General features: G+C 38.8%; 1 protein-coding gene across 4 annotated transcripts in view; it reads right to left on the reverse strand.

Moving 5' to 3' along the window:
- The window catches only part of SYNE1 (spectrin repeat containing nuclear envelope protein 1), a 442,550-nt gene that overhangs the window by 56,538 nt on the left and 358,203 nt on the right, over nucleotides 1-27,809 (reverse strand). Inside the window, exons 118-127 of one of the 4 annotated variants that reach the window (XM_040627972.1) lie at nucleotides 26,346-26,528; nucleotides 25,620-25,766; nucleotides 23,538-23,692; nucleotides 22,966-23,113; nucleotides 20,843-20,937; nucleotides 17,442-17,676; nucleotides 15,488-15,682; nucleotides 11,842-11,967; nucleotides 8,397-8,552; nucleotides 777-935 (exon numbers count right to left, since the gene is read on the reverse strand). In XM_040627972.1, the coding sequence (XP_040483906.1) occupies nucleotides 777-935; nucleotides 8,397-8,552; nucleotides 11,842-11,967; nucleotides 15,488-15,682; nucleotides 17,442-17,676; nucleotides 20,843-20,937; nucleotides 22,966-23,113; nucleotides 23,538-23,692; nucleotides 25,620-25,766; nucleotides 26,346-26,528 (1,599 nt within the window). Of the gene's footprint in view, nucleotides 1-714; nucleotides 737-776; nucleotides 936-4,687; nucleotides 4,848-8,396; nucleotides 8,553-11,841; nucleotides 11,968-15,487; nucleotides 15,683-17,441; nucleotides 17,677-20,842; nucleotides 20,938-22,965; nucleotides 23,114-23,537; nucleotides 23,693-25,619; nucleotides 25,767-26,345; nucleotides 26,529-27,809 lie in introns of those variants that run through there. The other 3 variants (XM_040627969.1, XM_040627970.1, XM_040627971.1) reach the window with 3 other exon arrangements.

Consider the following 27,809-nt stretch of genomic DNA (forward strand, 5'->3'; position numbering starts at 1 on the left):
TACATAGACATCAGAAATGTTCTGTAACCATATGAATATATAAAATAATTTAATAGTCATACATAACTTGAAAATAATATGAAGCAAAATTCTCAGGAAATTTTCATTTTTTAAAGAGATTTATTTATTAGATTGAGAGAGAGAGAGATCATGAGAGGGTAGATGGGCAGAGGGACAGAATGAGAGGGGGAGGGACAAGCAGACTCCACGCTGAGCCAGAGCCCAATGCAGGGCTCATCCCATATCCCTGGGATCCTGACCCAAGCTGAAATTCAGAGTCTGACACTCAACCGCTCCACTGACTGAGGCACCCAGAAGCCCCAGGAAAGTTTTCATTCTTGTAACTGTCTATGCATTCTGTTTTACAGAGAGAATGTCAGTTTAATCAATCCTAAGAATTTTTTCTTTTAGTCCCTCTCTAGTGATTTTACCTCTTTGAAAACAAAAACAAAAAACACAAAAGAAAACTAATATGCATAAACAATTCCTTCTGAACAGGTAGCTAAATTCCTTCTGAACAGGTAGCTAAAACTGAAACAGACTGAACATTTACCTATCAGCAGATAATTTACTTCAGCATATCCATATATATAGTGTATGTAAAAGAGGCCTTTCCATGCAAGTTTATTTCATTTTAAAAAGATAAAACATTTAAAATAGAGTGCTCCTTTTACAGGAAAGTAATTTAATAATAAGTAAAACCATCTTTTATACCTGTTAAAAGTATGCCTAAGTGTTATGAAGAGTGAAAAGATACATAGCCATGCATCTGGTACCTTCTTGAGCTTCTCTATCATTTCTTCAATGAGGATGTCTCCATTTTGAGAAACTTTGCTTTCCATCTGGGTCAACCATTCACAAAGCTCCTTGTTCTTCTCACTAAAGACTGCCCATTCATTCAATCTCTCGCTTACTTGCTGCCGCCTTAAGGAGAGCTGGGAAGTTTAAACGGGAGAACACATAAAAGGATAATCAGAGCAGAATATGTACCCTGACGAAAAAGCCAATAAACTGAGTTGGGTGGACTGGAATAAGCAATAGTTGTGCATCTCTTTAGGTCACTGTTCCTGGAGGCACAGTCCCAGGAGGGATCTAGGAAGGTTTCACAACAAGGATCTGCTATGAAATGCCAGCCGGAGGCCTCCAACCCTCTACTTCCCTCCTGAAGAGCTGCACACACATTCATTTATTCAAGGTGCTGAACAATCCAGCCTCACACTGCAATTTGTTCTGCGTAGATTTCTACAGCATCACGGATGTACTTTTACTAAAAGAGAAAGAATAGGAAAGAGGAAGGGATAGAGAAAGAAGGAAGGACGGAAGGAAAAAGGGAAAAAGGAAAGAAAGAAAAATAAGGAAGAAAAGGGAAAAGAAGGGAGGGAAAGAGAAAAGTAGGAATGAACTGAATCGCAGGTCTGGAGAGAGTGGAGCAGAGGGACACAGGGCTAAGAGGTCAGAAGTGGAAGATGGATCCCTGTGGCTCAGCTCTATACCGATCCTTACCTGTCTTGCTTTCTTTTTAATTTATTTACCTTTGTGTCTTTGTCATTTCCTTGTTTCTTGTGCATAATGGCTTTATTGAGACATAATTCACATACCATACTATTTCACTTAGCATAAAGTTTTCAAAGCTATTTATGTTGTAGCCTGTGTCAGTACTTCATTCATTTTAACTGTTGATTATTTTCTATCATAGGGATAGAAAACATTTTATTTACCAATTCACCTGTGGATGGATGTTTTGGTTGTTTCCACAAGTGGCTATTATGAATAATGCTGCTAGTGTGTGTGGAGACACATGTTGAGCGGCCTTCGGGGTATATACCTAGGAGTAGAATTGCCGGGTTACGTGGTGACACTACAGAGTGTCTGCCAAAGTGGCTGCACCGATGTACGTTCCCACCAGCAGTAGGGCTCTCATTTCTCCACATCCTCCCCAACATTTGCTAGTATCTGTCTTTTTGATTTGGGTTATCCTGGGTGTGAAGTGGTATCTCATTGTGGTTTTGGTTTGCATTTTCTGATGGCTAATAATGCCAAAAATCTTTTCCTGTTTCTTGGCCATCTGTATATCTTCTTTGGAGAACTATCTGGTCAAATCGTTTGCCCATTTTTGAATTGGGCTGCTTTTCTTAGCACGGAGTTGTAATAGTTCTTTATGCATTAGAGACACAAGGGGCCTGTTTCTTATCTCAAAGTGTAGAGTGATCCCTCCCAGTATTTTAAAATTATATGACTTCACAACACTCTTGTTTTTGCAGTGCTGGTTGAGATACTCAGGAATATTTTTAGTTGAGCTAAGCTACATGTTAGCAAAATATAATGTGATTTGCGTGGCAAGAAGATGGTCCTTTTTTATAGATGTTCTACACAGTCATGTTGATAATGCTAGACATTCACCAGTCATCGCATTAAACACCTGCCTCTCAATTTTCTTTTTTCCCCCACTAACATTTTATTATGAAAAACATTAGACATACAGAAAAGTTGAAAGAGTTATAATGGTAAGCACCCATAATATACTCACTAGACTCTAAAATTATGAACATTTTGCTCCATTTTGCTTTAATAAATATATTCCTTTATCCATCAATCCATTTTACTTTGTGATGCACTTCAAACCAATTTCCTTTTAAAAGTCAAAAGGAAAATATTTCTAAGGTACTATACACTTCCTAGTTCGCCATTCTGCCTAGGGTTGGCTCTGTTGATGATTGGGTAAATAATAGTCAAGGTTCCACACAACCCAAAATGTCTATGATTCTACATCTAAGAAAACTGAGGCTTTGAGACCAGGTTCCCTATGCGGGGGCTAGCCCTAGTCATAGTGAGATGCTTAGATAGTGGGCCCCATAACCTCACACAGTTTCTGAAATGTCACCATTACAAATGCATTCTTTTCAATTAATTACGAAATTTTAAAATAAAAATTTCTCTGGGTAGGGTGACAATGATGAATCCTTTTATTATTTCCCCATTAGTGCAAGTCAGCTTATCATTAAGTTTTCTTTGAGGCAGAAAAATACAGAATAGCCCAAAAGCAGCGAATTATTCGCGATGGATACTGGTAGGAAAGGGAAAGGCTAAGAAAACACAGGTTAAAGAGTTTTGGAGACAACGTTCACCTACAATAAGCTATATAAAGACAGAGCTGCAGCTAAGAGCATTGATCCTTCCAGCACCCCCTTTCCTCTCGAACTCTGATAGCAGAGTGTATTCTGATCTTCTGCAAGAATGCTATGATTTGGAATTTTCTGCCAGATATAACTTTTTCCCTTTCATTCACACAGCATCAGAGTCAAGAGTATGGCTGGTCATTGAAATTCTGGTTCAACTGATGTCCAAACTGAAACTATATTTTCATAATTGGAACCTCCCAAAGCAACTGTTTTTTAAGACAAGAGTAAAAGCCCCCACCCTTCAGACTTAAGATTAATAGGTCTTGCTGTGTGTAGCTCCTCCTTTCCTCTTCCCCCAAATCTTGGCCATGAGCAAGGATGAATTCTAGGGCTTTCCCCAACAACATGTGCAGGGAAGACGAGCACATAATTGCAAAATACTACCTATTTCTTTGAGAGGTAGGTTTAATTATCCCCATTCCAGAGAGAAGAGAGGTTAGACAAATTTGAGGCATTTGTTTGTAGTCAGTATGAGACAGAACCAGCAAAATTTGAGTCTTTGATACAGCTGCTATATAACATGATAATCAAATATCCAGAGGCAGCTGAGATTCAAAAACACTATCACTTACTAATGATATGACCAGGGCAGAGCTACTCATCTTCTCTATGCCTTACTTCCTTCACCTGTAAATGAATTTTTCATCTGTTCCAAATTTCATTAAGCAAATATTTACTGTTTGCAGTAAACAGGTGTCTACCATGCACCAAGCACTGACATATGTCCTGGAATAGTAGGCTCGTAACAGAATACAACAAGAAAACAATGTAAGAATGTAACCAGTAGATAGTAAAGATTTCACAGAAGCTGGCCATTAATAGACTACTATGACTACTACAGGGCATCTGTTGAGTTTTTAATATTTTTCCCCCTTGACACTCAGGTATTCAATACCTCCACTGAGCAGCTTGAATATGTGTCTCTGGTGCTTATCACACACCTTGCAAGTGTTGCTTTCATTTGCTCAGTGCAAAGCAACAGCTGAAAGAAGAAACAGGTAGACCAGAAGTGCTGGTCGCAAAGCAGCACCAAAAGCTTCTCAAGAGAGGTCAGTTCATGACACAGACGGCGTTTTCCTTTTGGTTTATAAAACCGACATTTAGGCTACATGGTAAGTGACTATTACCGTCTCTTTCTTCGGGGTGAGCTGAAATCCTCGAATTATTTATCAGCTTAGCACATATTTAGGTTTTTCTCAAGGGTATAAGTACTCCGCCTTGCCAATAGCTGGCAAGTACCGGCTGAAACCTCCGGAGTGTGAGGCAGCTGAACAGGAAATACAGCCTTTTCGACTTCACATATTTTCATCATGACAATTTGAAAAACACCAAGCAATTACAGTGATGAGATATTTATATCTCAACTAGAATTACACACAGATCTACACGCCCAAATGGGAACAAACACGGCTGTAAGCTCTGGCTGTCGGCAGGCCCCACAAGCCATTTGGGGAGTCTGTTTGTGAACGGTATACTTTCCTACGTGAACCCTCCTCTGAAATACTTACAGCAGGTCTTCCTCACTCTCCTCGGTCGTCCCAATTACTCCTGCCTTCTCATCCACTGCTTCGAACAGACCACTTGCTCTTTAACCGTGGGATAATGCCAGGTTTAACTAAAGTTTTTAGCTTTTAAAATGAGACTATAGGCTCAAGCTCATTTCCTTTTGTGGTTTCATACTTGACAGAGGTACTCCGGAAACACTAGCTCAAGGACTAGTAACTAAGTTATATTCCTACTTGCAGTTATATCTTGGCAACTTTGGTATGACTCCCCATGACTAAAATCTCACCTGATTAAATAATTTTTTTAGATTAAAGTCATGTGAGATCAGTATGCTTTAGCTTCATGCCTTAAGGCATTCAGTTTAGAAAGTTTCTAGAAACACTCTGTATTCAATGTACTTCCTCTTTTTTTACTTAGGTCTTAGACCACTCACAGGTGCAAGGAACTAATCTCTTCACGGCATATCATATGATCAACAGCAGCCTTCAAAATGTATTTCCAAACAGACTGCTGCCTAGCTATATCTAAGTCTGGTGAGCAATTTTAAACATAGATACTTTGTCCCCTTTTTTCTTTTTCCAGCTTTATTGAGATGTAATTGACATGTAACATGGTGTAAGTTTAAGGTGTACAGTGTGGTGATTTGATACACATTTATACTGTGAAATGACTACCACAAGACTAGTTAACACATCCGTCATATCACATAATTACTACTTCTATGTGTGCTGTGAATGCATTTAAGATATTACCCATAAAAAAAGAATGAAATTTCGCCATTTGTAACAACATGGATGGATCTAGAGGGTATAATGCTAAGTGAAATAAGTCAGTAAGAGAAAGACATATACTGTATGATTTCACTCATATATGGAATTAAAGAAACAAAACAAATGAGCAAAGAAAAAGAGACAAGCAAAAAAAAAAATTCAATATAGGGAACAAACTGGTGGTTGACAGAGGGGAGGGAGGTGGGAGAAAGGGTGAATAGGTGAAGGGGATTAAGGGTACCTTTATATTGATGAGCACTGAGTAATGTATAGAATCATTCTATTGTATACCTGAAACTAATATAACACTGTATGTTCATGATATTGGAATTTAAAAAATAAATAAAACTTTAAATAAATTAATTTAAAAAATCAAATATCTACTTTCTTAGTGACTTTCAAACATATAATTCAAATTTATAATACAAACCTATATAATGTTAACTATAGTCACCATGCTATACATTAGACTCCTAGAACTAATTCATCTTATAACTAGAAGTTTGTGTCCTTTCTACCTCATGGCATTTTTACACAGTACCAGTTTTCTTAAATCAAAAAATACTGCATAATCATAATCTTCTTAACTTCCAAAATATTCAGAGACCTTATCATTATTTTAAATTTAAAGGAACATTAGTATAATGACATAAAACAAATGCCCTAAGGTCTTCTTTTAGTTATTAACAGTATATATGAATACTTAGTTGTTCTAGGCACTGGAGATAAAAAGAAATAGTCTTAATTCTCAAGGGCCTCACAGTCTTGAAATAAAGTCATAAACATTAAAAAAAAAAAAAAAAAGAAGAGAGGAACAATGTACTGTTAAATGATGGCACAGGCCAAAAGGAAAATGAGTGTTCAGAGGAATAGGAAAATACTGAGGTCTGAGCATCTCAAACAATGGCATCACAGGGGTTGTGGCATTTGAAAAAAGATGGGTTAAAATCAGAAGGGAAGGAATAGTCTAGGCAGGAAGAGTGGTCTGAACAAGGTCTTTGGGTAGGGCAGTTCATGGCAGGTTTGGGAAGGGAATGGAAGCCATTATCTAAAGTGTTATCTCTCTGAAAGCTTTGAAGACATCTATTAGCCAGAGAAATAGATACGATATAATTAATTTCACAGAATATGCTGAAAAGTAGTGAGTTAGCAAGTAGTGCTAGATTTTTCTCAATTTTAAGAAAGACAAATGAATAAGGCTCATAAAAGTAACCAAACATTGCTGTGCTCATTTTCCATTATTTGTACAAATCAAGTTATCTTGCACTTATATGATACGCCATGAGAAAGTCCTTGCATTAGAAAATTATATAATAATTTACTGGATAGTTATATATTGATTTTGGGTTGAATAATTCCAGAAGAATAAAGTATTGAGATTAGCATTATCACGCTCCATGTGAGTTTCTCATTGTGTTCACTAAGAATATGAAGCTCCGTGAAAAATGGCTAAATTAATTTTGAACTCAAATCACTAGCATTTATAAAAATCATCTCTTACACTCCTTCCTTTTAAAAGTACAGATTCATAGAAAACTGTTCACACATTTAGGAAGTGTGCTCCAGAGTTTCCCTGTGGCTCATGGTCTGAGAAATATCTTGGTTTTAATCTAAACGTAGAGAGAAATTTACCTAACAACAAATTTCTTGTTGATGTCAAATTCAGCTCTGTGTAATGTTTCCTGAAGCATGAAGATAAGCATCTCTAAAGTCAAAGAAAGTGGGGAGGATGGAAGAGAAGAGATCTGAAGGATGGCACAGATTGAGATCCCAGATTGGATCTGAAACTGGGGAGGCACAAAGAGACCCCTTCTCAGAAGCCCCTTCCTCATCCTTGTAACACTTGCTTCTCCCCAGCCAGGTCTTCTGTCTACTCCACTCCTGTGCCTTTACTTAAGCTGCAACCTCGTCCAACCCATCCGCTTACTCCCTCCACACTGATCTGTGTCTTCTGCTCCCCATCTCAGCGCTCAGCTCAAAACTTATCCACTGCAACAAGCGTTTCCTTTTTTCGCTGCAATGCACACTGCCCTTAGTTTGCTTACGTTGCTATACATTGTTTTAACTTATGTATACCAGCTTCCTTCTTCACTGTACAGGTTCTTCTGGATTGACTTTAGTGTCAGCTCTGTTGTAAACTTGACAGTAGGAACACCTACTATGGCTTGTGAAATTCACAATTAATGTGACTGATTCATTGAACGCATATGTGCAAAGCAGAGCGGTCAGGTACAGCAAGAGACATTACTGGCACACTCCCAGCTTCCTGGAGGGGATGGTCTCAAGGCCCTCAGTCAGAACCTGTTCTGCACTTGAGGGCCTTTAATCTATGTTGTTCTTCTTTGCCTTTGGTGCCTTCTCATTGCCTTTCCACCAGTATCTTCCTCTCATTTCAAAATCAAAATCCAATCTGGGATCTCAATTTTATAGTGTAATGCACAAGGAAGATACTTAATAAATGAATCATATATGACTAAAAATGAATCATATATGGCTAATAAATGAATCATATATGACATGAATTACTAGGAAATAACTATGGTAAATCAATAGCCGCAATATTTCCCAATACAAAACCATTTCCACAGTATTAGCTAAAACTGCAAATAAAACAATGGTTTCTCACATGTTCCAAGTAAGAAAAGACCACCAGTACCTAGCAAGACCACATCCATGAACCAAAAAACTGTTTTTCCTCTTACACTATTATGCCATCCAGTGAAAGAGACAGCAAGAAAATCCAGTTGAGATGCATCTCAAATATAATGTTAAGATATAATTGTCTTAATCTGAAATATTCTCACAAAAACCAGAGTTCTTCCTCTGTGTATACTCCGAGTTACAGAATAGGTCCAAACATGGGTCAAGTCATTTGACATTCCAAGTCATCTTCCAGTTTTCCACCTTTCTGAGCTAATGCTCCACGCAGAGTGTGTCTTACCTGGTGGCACAGCTCTTCCCACTGCCTTTGCAGAAGCTCCATGCGTTCGTTCAGGATGGAGATATCATCGGCACTAATGTAGGCGCAGAGGGTGTCTTTCAGCAGTGTCAGCTGAGCCAAGTCATCTGTCCAGCTCCCAGCTGCATTTTCCAGCTCCTAGATTAAAAAAAACAAAAACGTGAATACCCATGAATATCTATCATCAACAATTTCTGAAGTGTGTTAGGAATCCCCTCTTGATACAATTATCTTTCCACCCCACTCTATTTGAACATCTCACTTGGTCTACTTTATTTGCTCTGGTGTTGTCTGATACTTTGCCAAGTTCTGATAAAACCCCAGGTTGTGGGGCACCTGGAAATCTCAGTTGGTTAAAGGACTGCCTTTGGGTGGTCATGATCTCAGGATGGCTCAGGTCCTGGGATTGAGCCCTGACACTGGCTCCCTGCTCAGTGGGGATATCTGCTTCTCTCTCCTTCTGCTCCCCCCCACCCACCAATTGTGCTCTCTTTCTCTCTCACATGCATGCTCTCTCTCAAATAAATAATAAAAAAAAAATCTTAAAAATAAAACAACCCAGGTTGATTGAAGATGCTTACTATGATCTATTTACTGTTTGATCATTTTGGTTCACCTTTTCTTTCTTTCTTTTTTTTTTTTAACTGACTGAACCAGGCACCTCTTGGCTCATCTTTTCTAAGTTGAAATATCATCACTGCATGATCTTCTTTACTTTTAAACTGATTTCATAAACTGCTAATCCAGCCTTTTATTTTTGTCCCAAGTTAACCGATCATATTAATAATTTTTTTTTCAAAAAACCAAACTCCTGGGTTAACTTTCATCCTCAAACACTAAATTTACATTCTGTGATATAGACTTAATAACGTAATCGCTGAAAAGATCTACTGCTGTTATTACTCAATTGAAAATAATGGACTGAATTCATCTCCTGTAGCAACACAGATTTCTTCAGGTTACTGAAGAAAATATTACGTACTCTGTCCTTTTGGGAAATGATTTAAGAAAAAAAATCCATAAAACAGTATTTGAATGAGTTGACACTGGTTTTTGCAATGCTTTGAACTGATGACCAGTTTTGCAATTTGTATGACTCTTGCTTTTTGCCAGCTGTTGATGCTTTTAGATTCCAGCTAATTTTGTGTATAAATAGAGTATTTCACATGGCTTTTTCCCCTCTCTTTTTGTCTCTTCACCCAGGAGACAAGTTTCCAAAGGCAAAGGCAATTAACAGTACTGTCTGAGGCTAACTTCTCAGGCAATTTAGGCAAACGAGGTTTTAGTCTGAATTTTCCAGGTAATTGCTTTGTTTTGCTGCTAAGGGTGGTTTGGGGAAGAGTAGCAGAGAGCTGGACCAAAATGCATCCTTTTAATCTCCAAACTTAATAGCCGGGTATGTTTGTAACTGTTGTATTTTGGGAGATGAGGTCCCATGGTAACAGCATTTGGCTGAAAGACCAAACAATCCAGGTAGAGTAAACACGCAGTATTTCTGCTTATATTCAAAGACATGTTAAGCTGTCACACTGATGTAAAGATTTTTTATGCCAATCTCTAGCCCCTAACTCAAATGTCAGATATAATACATGGTGTAAGGATTATAAAAGAAACAACACCACCACAAAAACCAACTGTTTCAGACTCACAGACTCCATTAGACGAGTCCCCGTTATAAAAATGCAGCCTCTGGACTCAGGCAGCCTTGATATTTACTAACTTGGAAATGTTATTAAACTTCTGGAGGCCTCAGTTTTCACATCTGTAAAAGGGAAATAATAGACTGTCCTCATGAGCTTGTGTTTATGTCAACTGAGATAATGCTGGTAGAGTCACTGCCACATAAGAGGAGCCCAATAAATGCCCATTTCTGCTTATCACAGTTTTCTTTAATCACTTGTTAGGAATTTAACATCACAGATTTAAAACAAACTTTTTAATCTTTGCATACTTCTAAATTTATGTCTCAAGATAATATTTTCCTCACTTGCCATCCATGATGTAATGTATATTACATTTTATTTTTCCTAAATCTGCCTCTTTTTTTTAAAGATTTTATTTATTTATTTGGTAGAGAGAGAGAGCAAGAGCACAAGCAGTGTGAGTGGGACAGGGAGAAGCAGGCCCCCCACTGAGCAAGGAGCCCAATGCGGGGCTCGATCCCAGGACCCCGGGATCAGGACCTGAGCTGAAGGCAGACGGTTAACTGACTGAGCCACCCAGGCGCCCCATAAATCTGTCTCTTCGAGTTTCAAAGGATATCCTTACATTCTGATTCTGAAGAACAATGCTTACATCCAGGCTTTTTGTGAGTTCAAGACTTCTTTAAAAAATTATTTTTTCTTTAATGCTTATGACTTCTTAGCCAGAGTGAAGCAGAGAACTTCTGATTAAAATCCAAATCATTTAAATATGTGTGAAGTTTCTTTTTAAAAGACTTATTTATTTATTTTAGAGAGAGAAAGAGCAAGAGAGAGAGTGGGGGGAAGGGGCAGAGGGAGACAATCTTCAAGCAGACTCTCTGCCAAGCATTGAGCTTGGAACCTCACCTCAATTTACAAGATCATGCCCTGAGCAGAAACCAAGAGTCAGAGGCTTAACCGACTGAGCCATCCCGGCACCCCAGTCTCTGTGAAGTTTTATAGCACAGTCTCTGTGAAGTTTTATAGCATTACTCTAGAGCAGTAATTTGCAAATGACTGGGAAACACAAGGACATGTATTACTTGCGGGAGAAAAAGCATTTGTTCAGGTAGTTTTGACTAGATCTGCATATTGCTCAGCAGAGAACTGCTCTAACTACATAGGTATGAATGGAGCATATCCTACACCCACCAAATCGCACTGGTCTCAGCAAGCTCATGAGGCAGGCAGTGTCTGTATTAGTTCCTGATTTGCTTCCAACTGTGATTTGAGGTATGGATCATGATCTTTAAGCAGTCAGAGCCCTGAGTACCTGAACGACTGTGTATCTCCATGCAGCAACTGAGATCAGCTATTTACGGTTCCCGTTTTCCTTACAGAAGAGTGTGGAGGACTTAGGTGTTCCCCTAAGCGCCACTGCCCGCAGAATTTCCAGGCTGCCGAGCCTTGCTCTTCTTTCTGTGAACCACACTATTCTGCTAGAACAATTCTCCATTAGATGCTTTAAAAAGATTGTGTTTATTGCTTTTGACCCAGCTTTTAAATATCTTTTAATGCTGTGTTTATATTTTCCAAGACAATCCATGAAGTGGTCTCTAATTGCATTGACTGCAATAAATCAACAACCAAGTCTCACCAGAGTTGTCTGCCCTAATGCAACACCCAGGAACTTGCATCTACATGTTCACAGCTAGAGCAGTTTGACTGAATTGTGCTCTCAAAGGTCCTACGACAGTGGAAGCGCACAGCTAGGTGACAGCTAACAGCTCGCTCCAGCCGTTTACCTTGCAACGCGTTTGCTCGGCGTGCAGCTCTTCGTGGTGATCTGGCAGAGGCTGAGAAAGTTTCTTTTTGAAAGTTCGCAGTTTCTCCAGAGAATCAGCTATTCCGTTCTCACATTTTTCCCAGTCCTATTATGGGAGAAGAAAAAAATTTCATGGCTTTTTTTTTTTTTTTTTGAAACTGGAACAAAAGAAAAACACTTTTCTTAATCCCAGAGAAATAATTAAAGATTCACTGGCAAGTACACATCCACTGTCATGTAGTGTCATCCAGTGTCAGAGGAGCTGAGTTCTACACTTACTCTGTGTGACTTTAAGGAGGTAATATGCTATGCCTCAGTTTTGCCTATGAAAATGGGCATAACACAAACTCTATAATTGTAGAAGGGTTGGAGGAAGCAATGGGTGTGAACACATCAAATACAAGGCCCAGAATATTATGGGTACTCAAAAATGTTATCTGCATCTGGATCAATCTGCAGAGGTAAGAGGTAATAGCAGTATTTTGCCTCTTTTCCTAAGCCCACCCAGAAGGTGTCTGCACTACCTCAAACGCTCTATAAGAGATAAAAAAGAGGATATGGAATCTCTTTCAGGATGAAGTACAAAAATAATATAACCCTGACTCTGGTTCAGTTCATTATATGAACAAGTATGAGGTACATACATTTGATTTGTTACAGAAGTAGAAACACAAATACGAAAAGCTGGCATTGGGTGGGCTTCACCTTGATAGTGCCGAAACGTGTATCACAGAGGGCTGAGTGTATAACACATAAAAACTGAAACAATCAATAAATGGAAGCAGACAGATAAGGCAAAATTTTAAAAATACACAGCCAGTATGTGAAATACTAACGAGTGCTCTGAAGAAGAATCTAGCACGTTAAGTGGTAGAGAGTGTGGCTGTGTAGACTGGCAGATCTCTACAGAGTGACAAAGAAAACATACATTATGTGGTTGTGTTTTGGATGATTACACACCAAACTCGTAACAGTGGTGACCCTGTGGAAGATTACAGGGTTTGGTGGTGGTAGAGGGGAAATTTCGTTTTTCACTCTACATACTTTAATTATTACCTGATTTTTTTTTTATCAGACACATGTATTTCTTTTTTAATTAAAATAAAAAGATGATAGGAACCATAATGGAGACAATTCTTTATAGCATTAGATCTACAAATTAACTTCTATCTAGTGTCTCATGACAATTCAAATTAAATTCATCTAAAGAAATCTCCTTAATTTTGCCTATCACCTTCCATTCCTGTCCCCCCCACCTTCCTAGTAACCCTTGCCAGTGGCCACTCCCCACAACTTAAATTACTGAGCCCCAAAGAAAGACAACTAGAATTGCTTTTAGTGGTCAGCCTGGTGCCAAATCATGCCGCCTTTTCCTTCACATTGTCTGTTCCATTGTCACCAGTCTTTACTTGTCTGGGCTCTTTCTGTCTCCTTTCCCAATGCTTTATTTTTAGCACAGCAACCCACAGGTGCTATGACCATAACTGTCTTCTGTTAGAAGTGCTGACTGAAGTGCCTCCCTACTCAAAAGGTCTTTTGGTTTCTAACTGAACTGAGAATTTGGCCCAAGAGTCTCGTTTCTCTTTTAAATTCCTTCAGGGAACTTCCTAGAGTGCATAATCACATTCCCTCTTTTCATTTACCAGGAAAAACACAGTCTGTCTTGCTCAGATTTGTTCCCATTCCCCTTTGTTAAAGTTATCTCTGTGTTCCCAGGCTACAATTAGTTCATCAATGCTAAGCATAGTGAGATCCTCTTACTAAATCGAACAGCATTCTCAGTGAAATCATCACATACTCTGAAACCTATCAACATGCCATCAGTGAATGTTCATTGATCCAAAAGAGAGAAAGGTCAGTTTCTTATTTTCCATAACAAAATTACGAGGCCATAATGAAGCAGGTGAATACGAAGGTCACAGGATTAGAATCACCGTATTTTGGCATATTTACTCAGAGCATTAAATCAAGGGCTAAAAATAGATAAGCATTATAGCTGTGATGTAAAGATACACTAAAATAAAGAAAAATGACATTAGCATTAGAATTTAGCTTCATAAATTCTTTCTTAGGCAAATTGGTCCTAGTGTATGATTTAAAATAAAATAAACTTTAACAAGAGAAGAATAAGGATTCCCCTTTCCAAGGATGGCTTAGATTCTAAAGCTATAACCCAGTCTTTTTATTACATGAATTACAAGGAAATAACAAAATGTCATGGTCTGCAAACATCTGTCAAAGTGGATGCTTTACACACCAACAAACAGACTGGCAAGAAAAGCGAATGCAGTGACTCAGCCGTTTTGCCTAATTAAAGTCTTGGGACTGTGTCCAAAAATCACATCACAAATAAAGAAAAATATATGATTAAAATGATCTCTACAGAATGAGTTACAACATTTTTAATCCTCTCCTGAAAGCAAAAGAGAAGAAAAAAGAATCAGACATATTGTATTACTGATGAATTGTACTGTGTGCAAATAATAGCTCTTTAACAAATGTTCAGTGGCACTTTTGATTGATTGTTTCCTACATGGAAGGTAATATATTATGAAATAAAATTCAACAGAATAAACCCAACGGGTGTGCATACTTGAAGCATTATAAAAGCAAAATGTGTTCCATTACCTTTAGTTACTACCTGCGATCCAAAAACAGGGCAGGCCAAATTTAATAGATAATTTTGTTGAAGTGTTGGTGATTATCAACATACAGAAAACTTCACTACTTAGCTCTGTTCACTCTTTAATATGATAATCATATCAACAGTGATAATGACCATCATTTATTACACGCTCAGTCTGTGTAGGTGCTGTGCCACGTGCTTATACTTCATTACTTCATTAAATCCTCACAATGCCGTCTGAAGGAGGGGTAATCATGCCTACTCTAGAGAGGAGGACACTGAGGCTCGGATAGGTTGAGTTAACCAGGTTACTTGGTTTATTATGGTTTTCATTGGGATATATCTGACTTCAGAAACCATGCCTTTTTTCCAATGCCTTCCAATTATGTATTGAATATGGTTACAGAAAGTGAGGGAGAAAGCATCCTGTGGGGGGTCTGGATAAATCTACATCTCTCTAAACTTGCGGTGTGATCAGTATGCTCTCTGTACCCAACTAAAGTCTTAATATACCTCCTGAATTTTATCTCATAGCAACGTGCTTGGATAAACTAAGATGAAATCATGAGTGCCCTCTTGGATAGGTTCTTTCCTGCTGTAAAATAAGAGATATTAATCTTAAAAACCACTTTAGAGTCTTAGATCAGGGAGTGGAATCTACTCTTTGCATTCCTGTTTGGATTTATTAATCATCACATGGCTCTTGGCTCAGCACCAACCATTTATCAGAAGTCGTCGCTTGGATAGTCTTATTAGACTTAAAACTACTTAGCTGGGGGATTTTTCTGAAAGACAAACTGCTGAAAATTGGGAAACTTCTCCAGTTCATGCAAGATAGGACAAAGTCTTAAATGAGACACAGGGCAGGGGATCAAAATACTGCAGGGTATCACTTAACGATCTTTGCAGTGTCTCGAAGGCTAATAGGAGGGAGCAGTACGACTACTTTTGTGACTTTTGAAACTGCATGACATCTATAGGAGGAGAGAGCTGCACTTACTTTCAACAAGAAGGCCAGCTTTTTCTTCTGTTCATCCAGACGCACGCTGGCTGATTTCCACTTCTCCTGGATTTCAGTGAGCTCTGCCTGCAAGACGGCCTCAGCCCCACTGTCGGCCGAGAGCAGGAGCTGCTTGCCTGCCTCCACTGTTAGGATGTAGCTGCCTTGTTGTCGCAGGAACACTTTTTCTTTGAACTGAAAGGAACCATAGCTTTTTACTTTCTCATTCTTTTCTTCACCACCCTGGTGCAATACACATGTTTTGAAGTAACCCTACAGTTTTTCACACATCGCATGCCCTCTTTAGCCAACATTTATGGAGCTAGTAGTTGGGGCGTGAATGGAGCACTGTATAAATGAATGAGAATTCAACAGGGAGAGGCTTAATTTCTGTCCCCAAGTTAAACACAATCACAGTGCAATACGGAAACTGCTCTAGGAAACTGATGCATAGGGAACATACCATTACATGTTTCATTTGTTTTAAGTTTTATTAGGATCTTTTCATTTCTTCTGCAAAAAAATGTTTGTGATGCTTGTTTCATACAAACAACCCACTTCCAAGAAAGACCAGTACTCAAATATCTAACCCACGTAGATGCAAGACAGCCTTCCTCAAAGGGGAAAGGCTTCGTGAGTCTTGGAAGACATATGAATACAGCCAGATTAAGAAGGACCTTGTGTAATGAAGGCCAGGAGTCAGGGAGAAGAATCCTTCCACGCAGAGAAATGAAGATGGGCAAATTTACTATACGAGATCCATAGGATGAATTCAGGACCCTGGGGCTAGAATACAGTAGGCATGTGAAAGAGTGGCAGAAGATGACACAAGATCACACCTTGCACAGGAATTTTTTTAATAGTGAAAGTGACTGAGATTCTCAGGAGAATATTAAGCAGGGAAGAGATGTGTTTGGATTAAAAGACTCTGCAGTAGGGTAGAAAATGGAATGGAAAGGGGGTGTATACTGGATACACTGAAATAGGTTAGAAAGCTATTGTCTCTGTAGGTAAGAAATCATCTAAGGTAGTGGCAGTGGGGATGGAAACTGGGAGTGTATTAGAAATGGGGAGGGAGAGAACAAGAACATAGCTCTAGAGAGACTCTAAAGTTCCTAACTGACAGACAAGACAGCTGGTAATGAAATGTCCTCAAATCAGGGACATGGGACATGCGACTGCTGGACAAAGGCTCCGTGGGAACCCATGGAGTATATTATGTCTGTCATGCGCATACATACGTATGTGTGTGTGTGTATGTATATATAGATATATACATACACACACACACAAATTGAAAAGGCAGTTGAATACATAAGTTGAAAGCTCATGAGGTAGATGTGACTGGAAGATAGCACATTGGCCCTTCTGTGCTGGTAGGAGGCAGATGAAGCCATGGGTGGATGAGGTCTCCCAGAGAAGTGAGGAGAAAGGAGCAGCAAACAATGACCTCCAAAGCAAGAGGAGACCATGAAATACACCAGGGATGACTGATCGGAGTGCTAGGAGGGGGCTGTCTAAGGGGCTGGAGGCCCCGGTTCCTGGGGCAGGTGGAAGGAAGGGGCCAAACCAGGAATGGACCAAGAGCTCAGACAGGACTGAGACTTTTATCCTTTCTGGAACACTCAAGTTATGTGTTTAAATTGCTATAATCAATGCAAAGTACTCCTTTCCTGGCCATTGCCTTTCCCTCCATGCTGGAGGTTAGTGAGCTGCTGGGCGGCACTGGTGTGGGCCATGGACAGGGTCTGCGAGAGGCTGGGCCTGACCAGACAACCATCAGTAAATACGGACTTTGTAATGCAATCAGATTGTATGTTCCTGTTGATACTTTGGAACAATATTTGTCCTCATTCCAGTGTCACTCCAGGATCCTCGTGAAGAACTGAGGCGAGGGTAAGGTGTCCAGTGGAAATGTAGAAGAGCTTTAAATAGCGTGTGTTTTGCACCTTACCTGCACTTCATCGAAGAGGGTCCTTGCCTGTTGCAGTGGTATTGGGATGCTTCCGAGAGCACTCACGGGAAGATAGGACACTTCAACCAACCATTTACGAAGCTTCTCTGCCATCTCCCTGTACCGCTGCCACTGGCGAATCTGGCTGTCGATGATGCCCCGTCTCTGCTGGGCCCTGCGAATCACTCCCTGCCACTGATTGCTGAGAAGTGTCAATTTCAGGTTGAATTCATCCCTGGTGCAGAAATAATTACACAGGGAGGAAACACTGTTACCCTGGATGCATTTATGTATCAGCCATGTAGAGGCACGATGTATACACACTTGATGACCCTAATAAGCCCTGAGAAGTGATTTAGGGGGGTTTTCAAATATCACACCATGATCTTATACTGGGTCTATTTCAAGTAATTTTTAAAATTAATAACTATTGGTTTTTGCAAACATTTTCATGTCTCAGCACAGGTTACAGGCGTATCTGTAAGGTCACTAATTATTCCCTCCCTGAATGCACCAGAGGGGAGGGAGCATAGGGTAGCAGATGCAGTGGGAAGGGGCCCAAACCCTAAGTAAGCAGTGTATGCAGCAGGTGACAGCATCTTGTGAATGTTACAGTGGGAGGGAGAAAATGAGGACCAGGGCACCTGGGTGGCTCAGTCAGTTAAGCGTCTGCCTTCAGCTCAGGTCAGGACTCCACGGTTGTGGGATCAAGCCCCACATTGGGTTCCCCGCTCAGTGGGGAGTCTGGTTCTCCATCTGCCCTCTCCCCCTGCTTGTACACACTCTCTCTGTCAAATAAATAATTAAATTTAAAAAAATAAATAAAAATATATATAGAAAAAAAGAAAATGAGGACCAAACTTTTTTATAAACCTCTGTCTTCAGCCAGAATTGTAAGCCACTTTGTATGAACAACACTGGGTTATTTCAGCTAGAATCATAACCCACTTAAATAAAATCATGTTATTTAAAAAAATTTTTTTAAGATTTTTATTTATTTATTTGAGAGATCGATCGCGAGTGGAGGGGGTGCAGAGCAGAGGGAGAGGGAGAAGCAGACTCCTCACTGAGCAGGGAGCCTGATGCGGGGCTCGATCCCAGGACCTGAGCCAAAGGCAGACATTTAACCAACTGACCCACCCAGGCACCCCTAAAAATATTTTTAAAACTCATAAACTCCACATTCCCTCACAATAAACAGCACTTATCTTTAGCGAATTAGTTCACATATTAATCTAAATCGTTCCTTCTACATTTTAAACCCACTTCATTTTGTTCTTAGAAAAATGAAAACTATCTAGTCATCACTGTCTGTATGAAGGTTGTTCCACATACTTAGAGATAGTAAATTTTGCTTAAGTGTTCTTGATTTTAGGCTAAATAGTCTCAGGTCTTTTAGTCTGTCCTTTCTACCTCTGTGTTTTCTACCTTTAAAAAAATGTCGGTAGATCTTTAGGAAGTTTTCCTTAACATTCAGTTTGTAGCTCTAGAACTGATTTGTTCAGTATCAAACAGAAGGAGGTTCCTTGTACATTGAGTGCTATTCATATTTTAATATTTAAGTGTAACATTACTTGTCTTTTCTCTATTGTGTCGGTTTTGCTTTTCTTCCCTAGATAAACTATTCTCTCCTCTTGAGTGTGGCCTCAAATCTGAGCTGAACTTACTCATGTGGACTCCTATATTGTTGACACATCCTATCATCTAGGCCCACTCTAAACCTTGGCTTTGTAACCAAGTGTGTTACTGGCGCTTCTGTTTTTGAAAGGAAATTCTGATGTGAATTATCTAATTGCAGTAGAATTAAATGTGATGAATTAGATTCATGAATCTCCCCTAGAAGCTACAAGCATCTATCATCTCTGAAGACATTTCACTCCAGGACTTGAGACTGTCCTACAACAGGAAAAGTGCCCTGCACATTGCTTTTCCTATCAGGCCACTATCCAAAATATCTTTGGAGCCCTTGTCCTCACTTTCTGTAGAGCCAAACTGTCCTGGGCCACCTGCCAGCATGAGGAAGTACTGAACACATGACACCGTTCTCATGGCTGAACTTGAACTCTAAAACACAAGACTATAAACAAACCTTTAAAACACAATACATTTGTAATCTGGGGCCTTCATGCTCTAATCTGAATTGTTTTTTCTTTTGCAACTTTCAGAATTATCCTCGGTCCAAACCTCCCATTTTCCTCTCTTCGGTGTTTCTCCTTAACTGTTAACATTTACAATTTAATAGATGTTGGCTTGTACATGAATTTTAAATTTTGTTTTACTTACTGGCTTAAACTTTTATAATACCGTTATAGAGTTGACCAAGGGAGGATAAAGCAAAGAATAAGTTAATTGCATTTGAATTTGTTTGATTCTGAAGGCCTTAGATTCTCAGTAAAGCTCACATTTAAGTTTGGCTTACTTTGGATAGAATAAATATGGTATCACATTTGGTTGTTCCAAACTTAAATATCCACTTAAAAACTGAAATTTCTTCAAAACACTTTAAAAAAAAGTTAATGAAAACAGTGATTTATGTTCTTTTTTTTTTTTTTTGAAAAAAATGCTAAGTTAATTATAATCACGGTTACTGGTCCTTTCTATGGGAAAGATGTTCTTATGTAAATATATAAGTATCAATGAGGTTTATACTCCAAATATCACTACATAAAGTAGATGTGCCAGATTAGATGTTGTTCCTAGGAAATGTAAGTATAATACAAAATCAGCACTTCACACACTGGAAGTCAAAGGAGGAGCTAGATTTTACCTCTTCCTTTTTACTAAAGAGGAAATCTGGTAAGTAAAGGAAGATGAAGCAGGATTTCAGTGTGTCAGAGTCATCTGACTAAAGTAGCAAACCATTTTCAAACCCGAAATCACCATGGTATGGGAAAGCTGGCTCGTCCTGACTAAAACCCAGATACACGATTCTACGGCCAGCTGAGTGACCTTGGTCACACCAGTTTGCATTTCTGGGCCTCAAGTTTTCATCTATAAGTAAGAGAGATGATCTAATCATCTCTATGCTCCTTTGAGGAATATAATTTCTCTAACTGTATGAGAGGATTAGAAGCATCTGTTTACAGACCATTGATACGTCGTTGATACAATTTTTTCTGATCTATTCATTAATTCCAGTCTCCTGCAGAGGTCTGGAGAAGGCTGGCTAGGTGATTTCCAATTACTCTATGTCCTTCATGTAATATAATAGCAGTTCTTTAAAAGGATTCAATACTCAGTCGTTTCAGAGATTCGGACAAGCCTTTTCTCCAATTACAGAGGCTCCATTGCAGTACAATTGCCTTAGGAAGATTAGACATATGCCCCTTAATCTGCTCATTAAAAAGAAAATGACTAATTCCCTGAAACCCTTCTCCATAATAATATATCAAAGATCCTACCTGTCATCAACTTGACCTTGTTCTAGGAGACGCTGCCCATCAATAATGATCGAGTGCAAAATCTGCTGGCGACTGAACATCTCTGCTTGAAACAACTATTATTTGAAAAAACAGAACAACATACTTTTAGAGCTCCCAGTTTTACTGACCAGTTTTCTAGTAACTTCCCCAAAATTCTGGCTTTAGCAAGGCTTTGAAAAATATTTCCAGTTGTATCAGGATACGTGTGAAATCCCGCAGTATAGAGGAATGTATTTTTAAATAATCAATTAAGATATACTTAAAGATAAAGTTTAGTTTTTGCTTACAAAAACTAAGTGACTAAAAGTAGAACTATGTTTCCCTTCTTTCAAAATCACCTAATAACATTAGTTAACACATAATTTGTATTCTGGTTTATTTATAGAGAATAGCTTAAGACCTTTTAGAAAGTTGAAAAAGATTTAAGAAACCCCACATTTTTCTTTGCTTTTTTTTCAAACTCACTGTTTTTGAATTTAATTTGGTTAATAAAATTATTTCATTACAAAAAAAATTCAACAGGAAGTTTTTCAAATTATTTCTGCTGTTTTTTCAATACTTTTATTGAGATACAATTCAGAGACCTTACAATTCACTTATATAGGGTATATAATTTAATGACTTCTATTATATTCATAGACTTGGGCAACTATCACCACAATCGAATTTAGACCAAAAAGAACTTCTCTCTCAGCAATCACTCTCCATCTCTTCCCAATCCACGAGCACTAGATAACTACTAACCTATTTACTGACTCTACAGATTTGTCTACTCTGAACATCTCATGCAAATGGAATAATGCAATGTACTGTCTTTTGTGACTGGCTTCTTTCCACTTAGCATAATGTTTCCAGGGTTGATCCATGTGCGGGAAGTATCAGCACCACATTCTTTTTTTACTGCTGAATAGTATTCCACTGTACAGACATACCACATTTTACTTATTCTTGCAACAGCGGACGGATATTTAGGGTTGTTCTCACTTTGGGGCTATTATAAATAACACTGCTGCAAACAATATTCTTGCACAAGTTTCTTCGGACATGTATTTTCATTTCTCTTAGGGATAAAGCTAAGAGTGGAACTACCAGGTCATATGGTAACTCTGCTTAATATTTTGAGGAACTGCCCAACTGTTTTCCAAAGAAGCTTCACCATTTTACATTTCCACCAGCAATGTATGAGGATTCTAATTCCTATATACTCTCATCAACACTTGCTGTCTTTTTCACTGTAGCCATCATAGTGGGTATAAGGTGATATCTCACTTAGTTTTGATTCATTGTCTTTAATTCCATCTTCAGTCAACTTGATAAAACTGGACTTAAAAATACCTTATACATATTTAAAGTCTCTGTTTTTAAAATTTAAGCAAAATACTTTAAAATTAGTTTCATTCCCTTTTAAGTTCTTTTAAGCTTTTCTCTGCTTTTAGGTAAATCCCATTTCTCCATTTGTTTATATTTCAGAAACACATGGGCCAATGTGGTTGTACCAGTAAACAGCAAAATCGAGACGAGCAGCAAATTAATTACTTTACTTTTTGTATCTAGTTCTCTTTTCAGTGTTACTTAAGAAATAATTATGGTGCAATTTGATCAAGAGGTGCTCTCGGAGATATTTGGCGGCTTGATTTCCAAGTATAAAATACGGTATGTTTTTTTACAGAACATACAATTTTCATTTATCAAAGACTTGCAATCAAAGCATACTCTCTTAAGCAACTAGCCTTGGCAATATTAATGTGGTATGTAACTCAATTTGAAAATTGTCTAACTTTCTGCATTCCTTCCACACACACCCCTGACTCCCCTCCCCACCCCCCATAAGTATAGACTTTTACCACAATTCTGGCAGTATACATTGTAGGATATTGAAGCCTGCTACATTTTTAAAACTGACGATGGAAGCAAAGAACTGGATCACATTTTTGTAATTAAGATACGAAAACCTCAAACTTAAGAAAGAAGGCAAAACAATGCCTACACCTGGGCAGACTTAGCACAAGGTACGGTGCCTGAACCCTCCACAGGGCATCGTACAGCCTTTTCTAAAGATCGAAAACAGTTTCACAACCCCAAAACCTAGCAGCATAACTTACCTCATGTGCTCTCTGCTGCTCCAAAAGATGCTGATAATTGCCTGAAATCTCTACCGCTAACTTCTGTTCCGTCTGAACCAGGAATTCCATCCATGTTTCACATTTTTCCAAGAAAGTCTGGTGTTGCAGCAAAAATGACTGCAACTTACTGACAAAACAAAGGAAAAAGAGTAATGATTATGTTGTTGTTTGTTAATTCTTAAATTGTCAACATATAAAGCTAGATTAAATAAATATCCTCTGCCTCCAGTTCTAGTTTGACCACCACAAAGCTTTCAATGTTAGGTAGTAAATTTTTAAAAAAGAAAAAAAAAAAGTTTAAAATGGCAGGTTTTCAAAATGATAAAATTATGTATGTACCCTTAATATAGTCTCATGAAAAATAAGTTCTTTTTCTTTTTTGTTGAAACAATATTTCGTACATCAAGCATGGGAAACCACAATCTGAGCTCGCCACTTCTAGTTCAAATTTTGTATCACTGGAAAGACCTGGAATTTATAAATATGCACAAACCATGCACTTCTATCTACTGGTATATCAGGGTGGCCCAAACATCTCTTGGTTACTCTACCTGAATCTCTCTGTGGTCTGAGAGGAGATCAGAGACCAGTGCCGGTTCAGATTCTGCATCCTTTTGATTTCTTTATCATTCAGCGGTAGCCTATATCCAAGCTCATTTAGACGGTCTAGGTCGGGGGCCATGCTGCTGAATTTTAACATCTGCCCCTGGAAGCAAAATTTAAAAGCCAGTTTAGCACTATGGTCAGAAAAGGCAGAGTTCTTTCAAACTGCACAGTGACCTTCTGATTTTAGGAAGATGAAGGTCTTTGGTTATCCCCTGCATTTCTAGGCCACTGACTTGTCATCTCCAGAGCTGCAAATAAAGGAGAGCTGCGACTCCTAACCCCTTCCGCTGCTGTTGCCCCCGCTGCTAGAGCTCCTCACTAGCTTCCACTGAACGTTTAGTAGTTTACTTGCTGATGGATGAAAATTATGCTGATGACAGAAAAGGCTTATTTCCTACCCTTTATCTTCCCTTTGTCTATGCTAATCTGCTCCTTTATTATCTAATATCAATAAGAATATTTATAATGGTAACCATTATAATAGTAATAGCTAACGTTTCTTGAGCACTTATTATAAACCAAGTAATAGTATAAGAGCTTTACCAGTAGTAACTCATTTTATTTGCAAGACAATCCCCTAAGGTAAGTACCATGACTATTCCAACGTTATGATGAGAAAAAAGAGGCTCAGAAACGATGAGTATATTGCTCATGGCTACCCAGCTAGTAAGTGGTAGAGCTGGGGAAACAAGAGCCATTGAGCGCTTGCTAGATGAATGGCGATCCCGTTCGAGCTTTGAAGTCACCACGTATTATCCCAGCAGCTTCAGTTTTAGGTCCTTGGACCCAATCCCAAAGTTGGTGAGACTCAGCTGACAAAGCTTTCAGAGCTCCTCTTTCCCTTCAAACACAGGACAAACTGTCTTTTCTGGTTTTCAAGTGGGCATTGTAACTCCATCTAGGAAATTGGCTATAGGCAGAGGAAAATGGCAGGACACCTTTGGCTGTGTTTGTTTTCTCTCTGAATGCTCTGAAATAGGCTCATTACCCTAAAGACAGAATACATCTTTCCAACTGTTGAAGTCAAAAGTGTAACAATCAAATGGTAGAACTTTCATGGGCAGATATCAGCAGTGAACAAAACTGACAGGCAATAGGGGCTTATGGGGCTTCCAGACAGTAAGAACTATTCCAATAATACTATTCCACAATAGTAGTCACCGAATCGCATTAACGTAATTAAATGGTCTGTAAAAAATTTTGAAGAAAAAGAATAGTGTGCTGTGAAAGTGTCATGGGGGAGCCTGACCATGAACAAAAAGGGGAACTTTCTTAAGAGAATGACATTGAACAAAATGACCAAAAGTTCATTCCTTTTGGTGGAAGGGAGTTGGTGGGGCCAACAAACGACTTCCAGAAAGAGGTGATGTTATGTGCGGAGATGCTAGGAAGCACTGTGATGGACACTGAGATGTACAGTGGTGAAGACAAGACCCTAAGGAAGATGGAAGCCAGGTCCACAGGGCATGATGATCCACACTGGTCTTCACCCTGAGAGCAGTGCAAACCAATGGAGGGTCTAAAGCAGAGGAATAATATGATAAAACTGGTATGTCTATTGTTATCATTTTATTTACTGGATGTTTAAAATAGTTCATAAGTAAGTAAAACCCATTAAAAGAAAAAGATCATTCTGGTAGCTGTGGGTTGGAGGGGTTGGGTGGCTGCACAGAGGGCCACAGAGGCTGTTGCCAGGGTCCGAGATATAGGGGACTTGCCTAAGAGTGGATGAGGGTAAAGATAGAGACAGGAAGTTCAAGAGCTCCGAAGGAGGAGGTGACCCACCGGGCAGGGGAAGGGACGAGAGGCGGGAAGGAGGAGTGAGCTGGAATCCGAGGACTGCCCCGGGCCGGCTCCCATCACAGGGTGTGAAATCAGTGTGTGTGCATTGCAGGAAAACAGAGCTGGGAAGGGTTTCTTTGGAAGCTCAAAATAAAAAGTAGGCCTATGTCAGGAGTTGTGAGTATTCCTTAAGATTTTGAGGACAAAAGATAAAAGATCTAGGCCTAGGATTTGAATGTACTTACCTTAAGTTCTTCCATCCTCTCCTGGATGGTTGAGAGATCAGATGAGTGGCTAGGGTCCTGCCCTTGTAATATTTCTTCAGCTTCTACTATCCAGGCCTCCAATGCTTCTAAGCTCTTGGTAAAGGTTTCATAGTCAAGAACTCCAGCCTTTTTTTTTTTTCACAAAAGAAAATTGGTATTTAGATATCTAATGAAAGGGCAACTGAATAGTGAAATTATTTTTCATATTCTTGTGTCAAATTGCCATCCTCAAGATGCCATAACTAAAGAAACAAGGCTACATGATTTAACTTTTCTTCTCTTTATTCCTGTAATTTTTTGAAAATTTAGAATTACTCCTAGATACCATATTAATTGACCAATTAAAGTTATTTTTAAAATATATTACTAAACAGAAAAATATTCTGATTCTTGGCAAAAACTTGTTATATAAACATGAATGTCAACAACAAAGCCACTTAGTATTTATTAGTCGAACGTATTTTACTCAGTACCGTGGAAGGAAGCATTGCTTTAGGGGCAAAATTACATTGTAAAGAATAGTGCAAGACTCCCACCTTCCCTTGTCCCCATTGGAACTTCCAAGTTCATTTACTTTTTAATTCTTTGGTCTTGAAAGAAGCGTTTTTTCAATGATGAAAAAATTTTCTTTTCCTGTGGTTAGGCTCAGATGTTATAGAGAAAGCCAATTTATAACACATACCAAATATGAGCTCTGTGACATACCTGTAACATAGTCTGCTGCTTGCAAAGAGCCTGCTCTAGGGTACATAGGTGTTGACTCAAAGACAGCTGATCAGATTGAATGGCTGATGCCGCCGAAGCATCCACCTGTTGCTTGAGCTGCTCTCCCAGCTCATGCAGAACAAAAAGGGAATCCTTCACTGTCCCCAGTCCTTTGAGGAGATCCTACAGACGATGAAAATATGCCCATTATGAAACAGCATGGTAAGTGTACTCCTTAAACTGATAATCAGCAAAGGACCACATATCTGGAAACACTCAATTCTTACTTGTCAAATTATTACACCAAATAACTCTCACCTGCAGAAAAATAATGAAGAATTAAATCTGATTTTTAAACATGGATGCGTGTTGACATTTTTTAGAGATACATGTACTATTCTTATAATAAGAGCCCCATAAGTTCATTGTAGGATGTTGGGGGGAAATGCAGAGAAACATACATAAGAAGAAACATTATCTACAAGAAGAGCCAATAAATGGAAACATTTTGGCATGTTTTTCCTATCTTTTCATGTAGTTGATATCAAATCAAAAATATAGTGCTACATTTTATCTTTTCCTGCTTAATATTGTACACACAATGGGTAAGTTTGTCAACAACATCTTTCGTACGTGTGGTTGCATTATAGTGATTGCACAGATCCCCCTGTCTCAGTGGAGCCTAGAAGCCCAGCAACGGCCCTGGTGAGCAGGGACTGAAGCCAACTGTATCTCCATTCTTTTCCATGGCTTCTCCTGCCTCCACTTTTTGTGGGACACTCTTAAATGCTTAAAATTCAAGCCAATGGAAATTCCTTGTTTCTGGTTTCCATCTACCACTAAGAGATGACACATGACTGGTTCTTCTACCTGTTGCTGGTACTCCACCAGACATGGTGAAAGAGTAGAGCCTGCTCTATCTAGAAAGTGACTCCTATGAGAGGGAGAAAAACAAAAGGCAGCTTTGACCTTGACACAGATCTTAGACAAATTCAGAGAGATAATTGGAGCATTACTCCCCTAAAATAGGAGTGTATGTGTCAACTCAGGAGGACTGAAAATTGAAAATGACAAATCTTATAAGGATAAACTATGTGGAAGAAGGAGAGAAAAACATATTATCTTTAGTATTAAACTTTAGCTCTAAAGTGCTTATTTAGCATTCACGAGACAGTATTAGAATAGGTTGAAATTTGTGTGCTTTTCGTAACTTGCCTAATTCTAATAAACCAATTTGGGAAAGTTTACAAGAGGATCTTTGAAACAAGTTCATTAAAATAAAGACAAATAAGGACAAATCGTAAGAACCATGTAATGGGTGAAACAAGAGAACTGTTTCTGAAAACCTAAAGTAGGTTATTGGCAACTTCAGTGAAAAAAAGAAATATTAAAAAGCTATTAAAAAGAGGTATACCAGTAAATCAGGAGAGAAAGACTTCTACTATTACATTCTTAGAAAAAGTA

This window comes from Ursus maritimus, unplaced genomic scaffold (assembly GCF_017311325.1).
Source record: "Ursus maritimus isolate PB19 unplaced genomic scaffold, ASM1731132v1 scaffold_13, whole genome shotgun sequence".
In the NCBI taxonomy this organism is placed as follows: Eukaryota; Metazoa; Chordata; class Mammalia; order Carnivora; family Ursidae; genus Ursus; species Ursus maritimus.